Source organism: Eptatretus burgeri, chromosome 1, assembly GCF_056783735.1.
Source record: "Eptatretus burgeri isolate ZD-2024b chromosome 1, Ebu_testis_v1, whole genome shotgun sequence".
In the NCBI taxonomy this organism is placed as follows: domain Eukaryota; kingdom Metazoa; phylum Chordata; class Myxini; order Myxiniformes; family Myxinidae; genus Eptatretus; species Eptatretus burgeri.
In genome coordinates this window covers 38,744,077-38,756,576 of record NC_140961.1, presented here as the reverse complement: position 1 = coordinate 38,756,576, position 12,500 = coordinate 38,744,077, and the positions used below count along the sequence as shown (strand labels likewise).

The 12,500-nt window shown below is 39.7% G+C and overlaps 1 protein-coding gene and 1 long non-coding RNA gene across 4 annotated transcripts in view; one reads left to right on the top strand and one right to left on the bottom strand.

The window, feature by feature from the left end:
• LOC147034284 (ribosomal protein S6 kinase alpha-3) overlaps positions 1 to 12,500 on the bottom strand; it is a 344,798-nt gene that overhangs the window by 76,787 nt on the left and 255,511 nt on the right. For all 3 annotated transcript variants that reach the window (XM_085880085.1, XM_085880096.1, XM_085880089.1), the window contains one exon: positions 5,241 to 5,320. In XM_085880085.1, the coding sequence (XP_085736211.1) occupies positions 5,241 to 5,320 (80 nt within the window). The remainder of the gene's footprint in view (positions 1 to 5,240; positions 5,321 to 12,500) is intronic.
• LOC147034286 (uncharacterized) overlaps positions 1 to 12,500 on the top strand; it is a 137,853-nt gene that overhangs the window by 82,867 nt on the left and 42,486 nt on the right. The gene's annotated exons all lie outside the window — the stretch shown is intronic.

The following is a 12,500-nucleotide window of genomic DNA, read 5'->3' as shown; positions in this document are numbered from 1 at the left end:
TGCCAAAATGAGGATTGGCTGAAGAGTGCCACAAGAGGAGAAGCAAGCGCAGCATAAATGAGAACTTTATATTCTCAGGTAAGAACACAATGTCCAGGTGACAGTTGGCACAAGAGGGCAAAATGGGGACAAAGTGGGATGGATTTGGTTCATGAGATTTGGAGGCAAATTCTGAGTTGAAAAATTATGCCTCATCTCGAGTGGAATCTGCGATAATTCCGTTTAATGTGACAGAGCGGATGGAGGTGGGTGGAGGAGCATTATAGCAGAGACAGACTTGAAAAAGTGCCTCCATGATTTTGATGAAGGAGAATAGTTAGAGTTCAGTCTTGATATTTGAAAAATGATGTTTTTTGGTGAATGGAAGGAACACCCTTAGATTTATAGGCATCTTTTTGAATAAAGCAAAGACATCACATGATCCCTTAGAGCAAACTTGTGGCCTCAAGGTCTTCCATCACCTCTCATCTAGCTATTGGCTGGCAGAATAGTTTAAAGGTATGCATACTTGCTTCTGAGCTGTCGTCTGGATTTGAATCTTGGTCCAGTCAAAAACAAAACAAAAGTAATTCTGGTGTTTTGCAGATAGGGTGAGGCATCAACGTGCACGCCTCACCTCGGATGGATGTTAAACTGGGCATGGAGTGTGCCAGCATTGGTTTGTGGACGTTAAAATCCCAGTGTGTCCTTCACAAAGAGTAGATGAGCTACACCCAACATGTCCATTTTCATCTAACTCCATCTAACTTTTTGAGATATCCTGCTCAGAGAAAGACAGACAATCAACCAACCAGGGGTGAATAGATAATCTCGGTCCACCTTCAGTAGTGGAGGTAAAAAGGTGTAAAAACTGATCTCCTTAACTGCAGATGTATTAGCTTCCCTCAAAGCATCAGCAAGGTCATGGAATCCATCATCACAGTTGATATGATCTCCTTCCTTTTCTCCAATGGCTCATCTCAGATCACCAATTGGGATTCAGACCAGGTCACTCCACTACCTTGGACATGCTGCTTCTGCTCACACTACAATGAATGGAGGCCCTGAATGTCAGACATGAGATCAGGGCCGGTCTCTCGAGACATATAGCGAGCTTCCGATAGTCTGGAATCCAGCCTTGCTCTCCAAACTACCTGCTAATGGCATACAAGGCCAACTCCACAGATGGCTTTCTGACTTCCTCTGCTCTCGGAGCCAATGTGTGGCTCTCAGAATCCTTTCATCTCCTCTCCATGTTAAGGCTGAAGTGCACAAAGGCAGTGTTCTGGGTCCAATCCCATTTGATCCTAATCTTCATCAATAATTTCTTGTACTGCAAAAATCCATTTACACCTCGCTCACAAAAAACATGGACCAACTTCTATCCTCTCATCCTCATATGTGGTGAATTTCAATTGTTATCATGCCAGTTGGCTGGGTGTGGGTACCTCCCTCAGCTGCCACAGCACTTCAGCAAAAGACTTCTGCGACTCATTGGGACTGACACAATCTGTCAACTTCCCAACCCGGATCTCAACCAATGGTACTCCATCTCATCTAGATCTGATTTTGACCAATTTCCCTGAAAAGATCTACTGTTCTTCCTCCGCTCAAATCGGTTATTCTGACCACGTACTTGTCAAAGTAGACATCTCTCTGGCTGTTATGAGAGAACCACCTCAACACCGTCGAGTCTGGCATTTCACTTAAGTCAACTGGCAAGGACTTCAAGCAGCCATCAAAATTCTAGACTGGTCTCCCATCTTTACTTTCTCTTCTTTTTCCAACATTAACTAACCCTGGGAATTCTTCCAAAGAAACTTACTCTCTCTCATGCACAGATTTATCGCATCTTGTCTTCAGTTGTCATACCCTTTCTCCCATCCATATTACACTGAAGCTTGTGGCGAGGCAGTTGTCCTGAAACAACTTACTTTCGCCTCATGAAAGACAAAGCCAACTGAACGCAATCTCAGTTCCTTCCACAAAGCTTGGAACAAGTGCGTGTCTACCCTCAGGAGAGCCAAGAAACACCTTTCTAATCTCAAATCTGAACTCTCAAACCTTTCTCCCTCCTTCAAATCTTGGTGACGTCAAGTTACCTCCACCACCGAAGGTGTAGGAGGTTATGTTTTCACCTCTTTCTGTCTGTCTGTTTGTGTGCAGGATATCTCAAAAAGTTGTGGATGGGTTGGGTGTGTGACAAGGACGAACTGATTAGATTTTGGTGAAGATCCGGATCCGGCTGCTAGAGTTTTTTAAGTGATTCTTCCCCATTGAGAGATATATAGCACGATGTCTAAAAAAGTTGTGGACAGATTTGGAAGAAACTTGGTGGACACATTCTGTGTGTCACAAGAATTGATTAAATTTTGGTGAAGATCCAAATCCAGATCTGGATACGAGATTTATTTAAATTTTGAAGTGATTCTTTACCATTGAGAGATAGGGCCAAAAACGATTATGTAGCATGATATTTCAAAAACTTATTGGGCCGGATACGTTCTCATGGATCAGGCATTACATGGTGGAGTTATGCACTCCACTGTGTGCCTTCTAGTTAAGTATGTTTCTGGTGTATGTCCCCTCTCCATCCCCTACCTTACCTCAAATGGCCTCACAGCTGATACTGCACGTGAGAAAGCTGAATGCTTTAACTCCATGTTTCCTTCTAAATCTTGTGTCCCAAACCCACTGCTTTCTATACCCACCTTACCCAGTTGCACCCAGCTGTTCCTGAACTCTGTGTCCTTTCTCCTGACAAAGTGGAGAGCTTGCTGTCAAAATTCAACTAATTCTGCAACCGGTCCAGATGGCATCAGCCAACATATCCTCAAAACCTGCTCTGCTGCTCTTGTTCACCCTCTTTCTGTTCTATTCACCCTCTCATTTGCTCAAGGTCATCTGCCATCTGCTTCGAAATCAGCAAACATTACCACCTTACATAAAAAAGGTGCAAAAACAGATCCCTGCAACAACAAACCAATCAGCCTTTTCCAAATCATCAGCAAGGTTATGGAATCCATCATCGCTTCCGACATTAAATTCTTCCTCTTCTCCAATGGCTTGATTTCTGATCATCAATTTGGATTGAGACCAGGTCACTCTACCCTGTACTTCCTGCTACTCCTGCTTTCCAACAATGGATGGAGGTCCATGCCCGATATGAGATGAGAGCGATCTACCGAGACATATAGGGTGCTTTCGATATGCTCTGTCACCCCACCCTACACACCAAACTCTCTTCCGATGGTATCCAAGGACATCTCCACTCATGGATCGCAGACTTCCTCTCCCATCGCAGTCAGCATGTGGCCCTGAATGGAATTCTCTCCTCTTCCTCTTCCTGTCCAGGCTGGAGTTCCTCAAGTTGCATTCTGGGCCCTGTTCTTTTTTCTGGTTTTCATCAATGATCTCTCTGACTCTCTGGAATATCCTCTTTATCTCTTTGTTGATGACTCCACAGTCTGCTGTACCATCTGTCATCCCTCTGCCGTATCCCCCCCCATGCCCCCCCCCAAATAATTTCTAAACAATCCTCTGGAAGAAGTCCTTTTATTCAATCTTCTGGGTCTCACCATCTGCCATGATATTTCCTGGGAAAGCCACATTTCCAAGCTGGCATCCAAAGCCAGTTGACAACTGGGCATCCTCCATCGTGCAAAGTACTTCCTTGGCACACCTGAGCTCCTGACCACGTGCAAAGCTTTCATCAGCAGCCGAATGGAGTACTGCTCTCCCCTCTGGGCTAGTGCTCCCGCCTCTCACCCTTCTTGGCTTCACGCTGTGGAAACCAAGGCATTTAGGATCGTTGGTATCTCCCACGATGAGGTCGAGTCTTTGGGTCTCTCACTCTCTCACTGTAGGCAGGTCGGTGGTCTTTCTGTCTTCTTCCGTCTTCTCTCTGGCCTCGCTCCACCCCTTGCTCTGTCTGCAATCGGTCCCTGCCCCATATTTCCACAGGGCACTCAAGGTCCGCCAGCAACCCCCTTCTGGTAAAACTAACAAAATCAAGAATCACTGCTCACCTTTACTCTTTCATTCCTCTCTTTTCCCACTTTTGTAACAAACTCCCACACTCTCTTCAATCCCACTCTCCACTCCAGGTCTTCAAAACAGCTGTTCACCACCATCTCTTATCTTACCCCATCCCAAACTATGACCTTTTCTTCCCCCATTAATCATCCCCAAACAAACATCCTTCAAATTCCCTGCTTTCCTTCCTGAAAGTCCCTGTCGTGTCCGTCTTGTTTACTCCCTGTTCCCCACTGTTGTGTGCTTCCCTCTCCTGCCCCTCTCATCTCCTGCTCCCCTTGTTATACGTTCTGTGTTCACTCTCATACGAGCTTCGACGTTGTGTGTGTGTATATATATATATATATATATATATATATATATATATATATATATATATATATATATATATATATATATATATATATATATATATATATATATATATATATATATATATATATATGCCAACGACTCCACCTGTCATGACATCCCTCATCCTTCAGCAAGGCAGGCAGTCACCTCTTCCCTCTCTTCAAACCTTGACAAAATTCATAAGCTGGTCTAACACTTGGAATCCATATTTCAATCCTGAGAAATCTCTCTTTCCAAAAGGACCGTAAGGCAAACTTCCTATCTACTTGCTTAACAATCCTCTTGAGGAAGTCCCTTCGGTCAGATCATTACTTGCAAACATAACTCAATGCTTTGAAAATGTATGTTCCACGACTTCAGATGACAGAACTAAACAGGTTTACTTTTACTTCCACTTTTAGCATTCCTGTAAAGCTTAATTAGTACTGTTAACACCTGTCAAGTCAACTTGTGCACTTCCCATTGGCTGAAGTAAATGTTGTAAAATGTCAACGACAGTATGATTTTCATGTTTTAAAGTTGTGCACATTCTGACCATGATAAATGAACGAATGCTAATCATCCTTGTATACAAGAGTAAGCAAATATTTATGTTGTGTTTCTGCAAGAACGTTGGAATGAGAGCTCATGGTTGTGTTCTTGTTGATCACTTAGACTTCGTCTTCACAAAAAGCTTGGAAATTTGTCTCAGTAACTATACTCCAGTCAAGGCCTGTTAAACTCACATGAGGGAGGCAGTCAGGAGTAACAGACTTTTGTGTGATGTGATAAAATTTTCCACATGGACAAACAAAACACAATAACACACAGGAGTTTTGGAGTGACAAATCTTAATGTGCACCACAGGACTGCCAGGCAAGCAGCATTCCTACCTCCTTGGATAGGCGTGTAAACAGGTCTCCACCACGCAAGAAATCCAGGATCAGATAAAGCTTTCCTTCTGTCTGGAAAGCTAAAAAGAAGAAAAAGAAAATAACAAGGAAAAATTGAACATTTCGATTAATGTCTCTTTATCCCATATCAAGTTTTCAATGGTCTCCAAAGTAACTTGTTTACTTGTCTGACAGCATTGCAAAGCAGAAGACAGATTTTTATAATCACATTTTCTCTCACTTTGTTTTAGCTCACATGGTGAACGGTAGATGCATATTTGTAATTATGATGGTTGAACTTATGCAAGGCAATACAAAATAAGCAAACAGTTAAAAAATTTATTAACCCCACAGTAATCATCATACTTCATGTGCTGAGTTACAAACCTAACATTCAGCAAATAAAGGAAATATACAGGGGGCTGCAAAAGTAGGTATACAGTAAGGATTATACCAGTATTCATGACTGCATACCTACTTTTGTAGCCCCCTGTATAATATATATATATATATATATATATATATATATATATATATATATACATACATATATATATATATACATACATAGCCTGGTGTTGGTGTAGTGGTTAGGGTAGCGGCTTGGGATCCAAAACGACCTGAGTTAAAGCCCCGTTGGCCACTTGAATTAATACACCAGGGGGTTGACTCAGCCTGTCATCCTTCCGAGGTCGGCAAAGTGAGTACCATTGTACTGGGCCCGGTGTATGCCCCGGTTAGAATAGGTGTACCATATCCCTGTGTCGTAAGAGGCGACTAAGGTTGCGTCAGGAAGGGCATCCGGCGTAAAACCTGTGCCAAATCACTATGCGGATCATAACGGATGATCGGCTGTGGCGACCCCTAACGGGAGCAGCCGAAAGAAGATATATATACATATATATATATATATATATATATATATATATATATATATATATATATATATATATATATATATATATATACATTATACACACACACACACAATCTAATGTATAAAGCTCTTTCTAACCATTGACTCACTGACTGATATTAAAGATCAGTTCCTTCCAGGTGACATAGAAAGCTGAAATTTTGCGTGCCGACAGACAAAACCAGTAGAAAGGGACGGGACGGGGGGGGTTAATAATAATAATAATAATAATAATAATAATATATATTTTTTTTAAATCACAGAATCGTCGGACAGCACCCATAAATGAAAATATAAAAAAATGAAAAAAAAAATGAAATAAAATGCAGGTGAGTTACCCGAGACAATGGGGAAGCACAGTAATTTTGTGTGCCGACGGACATCGAAACCAATACAGCAGGAAAAACCACAGAACCATCGGAAAGCATCCGTAAATGAATATATAAATAAATGAAAATATGAACAAATGAAAAAAAATATGCAGGTTAACGACCCAAGACAATGAGGAAGCATGGTAATTTTGCGTGCCGACTGACATTGAAGCCGATACTGCAGGAAAAACCACAGAACCATCGGAAAACATCCGTAAATGAATATATAAATAAATGAAAATATGAACAAATGAAAAAAATATGCAGGTGAACGACCCAAGACAATGAGGAAGCATGGTAATTTTGCGTGCCGACTGACATTGAAGCCGATACACCAGCAAAAAGAAAAGAAAAAAACCCCCACAGAACCATCGGAAAGCATCCATAAATGAAAATATAAATAAATTAAAAAAAAGAAGAAAATAAACTCATGAAAAATCAAATACAGGTGAGCAACCCGAGACATTGGGGAAGCACAGTTCGTTATTGCTTACAATGTGTAAGCATACCCCGCTAGTTTATTATAACTATAAGAGAGATGTTTGTGTATTTGTGTGACAATTTTTCTCAGATATGGAAAAACAGATGTTTCTCAAACGTTCAGAGGTTCATTATTGAGTGCTGGGGAGTGTTTTCGGCAAAAGGCATTTTCATAAGATTTTGGAAAAAAAAAAAAGGTTGGAATTTCATTTATTACAAGCAAATATACCCGTCCTCAGTGACGGGAAAAGCAAGCAATGGCGGTGGTCAGAATAACCACAGAAGTTGAGATTCAAAGCAGTTGTCCAGGGAAATTCAATCCATCCTGGAGCACTCAACTTCACCGACTGCTGCTGCATCTTTCAGCAGGCACTCCCACCCTCAGGGGCAGCAATACCCTTCTCGGCTCACCTTTGGCTGGCAGTGTACTGCGGCACTTTTGTTCCACGATACCACCAAAGGTGGAGTTATTCAAAACAACTACAACAGCGAGAAGGTATACCCCATCACTTTTGCTGGGGATTTAAATTTTAAGGCCGAAGGAGCTGCTAACCCCGCTTAAACCTGGCCAGTACAACCGCTTACCTCTGACAAATTTGGGCCAAATCCATCCAGAGATGTCAGAGTGTATATTTAAAACACAGACAGACATATATCATGCAGATTTTAAAATATTTTCAATCACTATTGTGCCTAAGCCTTTGTATCGAAGGGAAAAGGTAATATTAAAATGATCGACAACCCCATTCGTTGGTGGATAGAGAAGTGTTTTTAGTCCAGGAGCAAGGACCTGAAAAAAATGAAATCGTTCAACACTCCCTACAGAAAAGGTTTGACTTGACAGAGTGGTAGAATAGACCCTATAGAACACCTCCAGGTCGTATGTGGTTTCAAATTGTGGTATCATTAAAATTCTACAGGCCATTATACATACCAAGGGTACTTACCAAGAGGGTCACTGTGGGCTAGCAAAATTTAGGGGAGGGGTAACTTAAACGTGAATATCTTTGTCAAGACAACCAATTTTCAATATTGAGGTATCATTGGCTTCGTATTGTAATTCTCTTTCAGAATATGCACAGAACTGTCGATATTCACTCAACTGTACAACCACAAGAGGTAAAAATCACAAACAAACCAAATATTATGAGCTTTTTTATATATTAGGCATCTTTTAGAGCATACTAAGTTGTCAAGTCAAACTTTTCTGTAGTGGGTGTTGAACAATTGAATTTTTCACAGGTTCATGCTGCTAGACTAAAAAATGCTGTGTTAGTCTATTTTTTATGAAATTCTTATGGACTAGATAATAACAAAAATAAAGTTTAAAAATTACCCCCGTGTGGGGGTGATGGTCATATATATATATATATATATATATATATATATATATATATATATATATATATATATATATATATATATATATATATATATATATATATATATATATATATATATATATATATATATATATATATATATATATATATATATATACTGAACAAAAATATAAACGCACCAAGCGATTGTTACTATTTTACCTCAAACTCATTAATACTAAATCTTCACAACAATTTGGTTATAGAATCCATGACAATTGAGCATTAAATTTCAAAGAGTTCCTTGAGAATTCTGGCAACAGTCTTTGCGCTACAACAGCCGACACAACAGAGGTGTCACTGTCAGAGTTCACACAGTCAGTCGCGGGTGTTGGCCTCCCTCAAGCTTGGCCTCCCTCAAGCGGTTACGCACCGTCTGGGCTGAAATGCGCCTGTTATGCAGCCCGACAGTCTCATCGGCAGTCCTCGTGGCCGGTCGGAGTCGATCCCGGAGATGTTGCAGCCTCATGTGACGATCCTGACCGGCGGTGGTCACACGTGGTTGCCGGGCATGTGGGCGGTTCACGGTGCTTCCAGTCTCTCTGAGGCGCGTTCTCAGGCGGCTAATGGTGGAGTGGTGGACATTGAAGTGTGCTGCAATGGCCCGTACTGACGTCTCAGCATTCAGCATGCCAATGGCACACTCCCTCAAGATTTGTGACATCTGTGGCATGTTGACATTTGGCACCAGTCCACATTTTGGGGAGGCCTTTTATAGGGCAAGCTACAGGGAGTGTTTGTGTCCTGGTCACGCTCACTGACCATCACTCTGTCAAGCCCCATGGTGCTCATGGGAAGGATTACTCAACGTGTGAGTCCACACACTCAGAGAGGTCAATTTCAATGGGAACATCTGTCTTGAGCAAAACAAAGGAACCATTGCTCAAACATATCATCGGTTTGACCATTTTCCCATAATGGCAATCTTGACTTAGATATTTAGGTTGGTGCGTTTATATTTTTGTTCAGTATATATATATGTATATATTTTCATTCATTCATTCATATTATATTATATATTTTTATATATATATATATATATATATATATATATATATATATATATATACATATACATATATATACATATATATATACATATACATATATATACATATATATATATATATATATATATATACATATATATATACATATATATATATATATATATATATACATATATATATATATATATATATATATATATATATATATATATATATATATATATATATATATATATATATATATATACATATATATATATATATATATATATATATATATATATATATATATATATATATATATATATATATATATACATATATATATATATATATATATATATATATATATATATATATATATATATATATATATATATATATATATATATATATATATATATATATATATATATATATATATATATATATATATATATATATATATATATATATATATATATATATATACATATATATATATATACATATATATATATATATATATATATATATATATATATATATATATATATATATATATATATACATATATATATATATATATATATATATACATATATATATATATATATATATATATATATATATATATATATATATATATATATATATATATATATATATATATATATATATATATATATATATACACATACACAAGTTCTCAATGTTCAGTCATGATTGAAGACGACTGCGCAGCCGAACTGCGCAGTTTGGTTAAAGATGACTCGGCATTTTGGTGCCCGCGCACGAAATTATATTTTGAAAATAAATGCCGACGTTTACATTTCCGGTTTTGAAACTTTTGCACCTTCGGCGGAAAATGTATAAATATAAAAGGCTAAAAATGTGTTTTATATTAATATTTCATTTCTCCTTCCTTCCTTCTTTGCGAATCACATCGGCGTTTTTGGCCATCTTCCAGATCACGTGACGATCAAACGGGAAGGAAATTCAAAAATCTGTCTGGTTTGATACAAGATAATATTTTTTACTATCATAATCAATAAACAGTTGCCGAATATCTTGTAGAATGGCAGACGAGATAGGTTTTGAAAATGGCGATTTTTATAACTTACGTGACCTCGTGACCTCGACCCTGACCTTGAACCCGGACAAAAGGCAACACTCATCGACCTCCACCCACATACTAAGTTTCATCAAGATTGGAAAGAAAAATTGTTGACGGACGGACGTACGGACGGACATTTGGTCCGGCTTTATTAGGTCATCTCGGTAGAGATGACCTAAAAATGTCATGTTAATAATGATGGTAAAAGAGGCTGTGGGTTAACATAGTTGCTTTTCTGTCATTCCAGATTGAACATCTGAAAGACTCCTACTAGCCAACTGAAGCAATGGCCAGTTCAGAGAGTTAGGCAGTCGTGCAACTTTTACCTGTAAAGAGACAGAAGTTGACTAACTTTCACAAGTGCATAATTTGTCAGATGGACTCAAACGAGACACTGAGGAAAGCCCGAGATACCTCCATACAGACACTTGGTGCAGCACTGGAACTCCGACGAGATGAAGTATATGAACGTTTAAAATCAGATTTTGACAGTTTGGCAACCGCGGATGTTAAATGGCACTCAAATTGCTGCGAAAAATGGACAAGCAAAGAAAACCTGCATTACATGCAGAGGAGAAGATCTGCATTTTCACCGACACCAGCAGAAGAATCTAAGATTGGCACACAATCTGAAACAAGTTTGACGGAGACCGCCAGGGTATCCAGGTCCCAGTCAACGTCCACTGACTGGACTATGTGCCTCTTCTGCAAGAAGAAAACACACAGAAGGGTAAAGGAGATGACCATGGTCAGAACTTTCCAAGCCTGTGAAACTATTGTGCAAGCAGCGACCGCAAAGGGCGATGAGGACATGTTACGGACTACTGGTGCTGTCAGTAAAGATCTAGTGACAGAAGAAGCTAGATACCACAGAGCTTGCCATGCCTCATACATCAGCAAATCTAATCTGCAGTATGCTGGCTTCCATGAAGAGAGACAAGAAACTTGTTACGATACGGCATTCAAGCAATTGGCTGAAGATATCTCTGCTGACCTGAATGGTGGGAAGGCCTTTGATATGACAATTCTTCTGGACAGATACAATCATTTTCTGTGCGGACAGGGAGTGGCAGTCGACAGCTACACTACCCAGCGACTCAAACTTCGACTAAAGAAACACTTTGGAGATGACATTGTCTTCTATAAGCCATATGATCTTAGTAAGTCCGAGCTTTTGTACTCAAGGTCCATATCCCTTCAATATGTCATCAACTCTGCCTATCAGTGTAACACTGCAACAGCCACAGGTGTACCAAGAAAACAGCCCATAACAGCGATGGATGATTGCGACAGGGTGAGTCTGCTGTACCGCACTGCAAAACTCATCAAGTCGGAGATCAATGAATGCCAAGGCATATCAGTCCGGCCACCTAATATCATGGATCTAACCCTGACAAAATCCAAATCTGTGATACCAGACAGTCTTTACTGGCTACTACGCTGGGTTATTACCAAACCAGAAAAGGAAGATGAAGATGAGTTTCAGCACCAGAATGTAGCAACTCATCAGATGAAAGACGTGTTTTGATGCTTGCTCAGGATGTTGTACACTGTGCAACTCATGCTAGAACTAACATGCCCAAGCATGTGGCCCTGGGAATTGCAGTTCGCCATATGACGAGGTCAAAACAGCTCATAACCATGCTGAGCAGAATGGGCCACTGTGACTCCTACGATGATGTTGAGGCAACCGACACAAGCCTTGCACAGGAGATCCGAGCCAAGAGCGACATCTTTGGTACGGTATTGCCATCAAACATCTCCCCAGGCATCTTTGTCCAGGTGGCAGTAGACAATAATGACATGACTGAAGAGACTCTTGATGGAAAGAGGACAACTCATGGCACTACAGTAGTCCGCTATCAACGAGGGCACTTTGGTCCAGTCCCCGAGCTGAGGGTCTATTCAGACCAGACAAAAAGGAAACGGACACTTGAATCCACTGGGATGTGCCAATCCATCAGAGAGTACAGTGCATATGGAAAGCGGCCTGCTGTTACCAGTT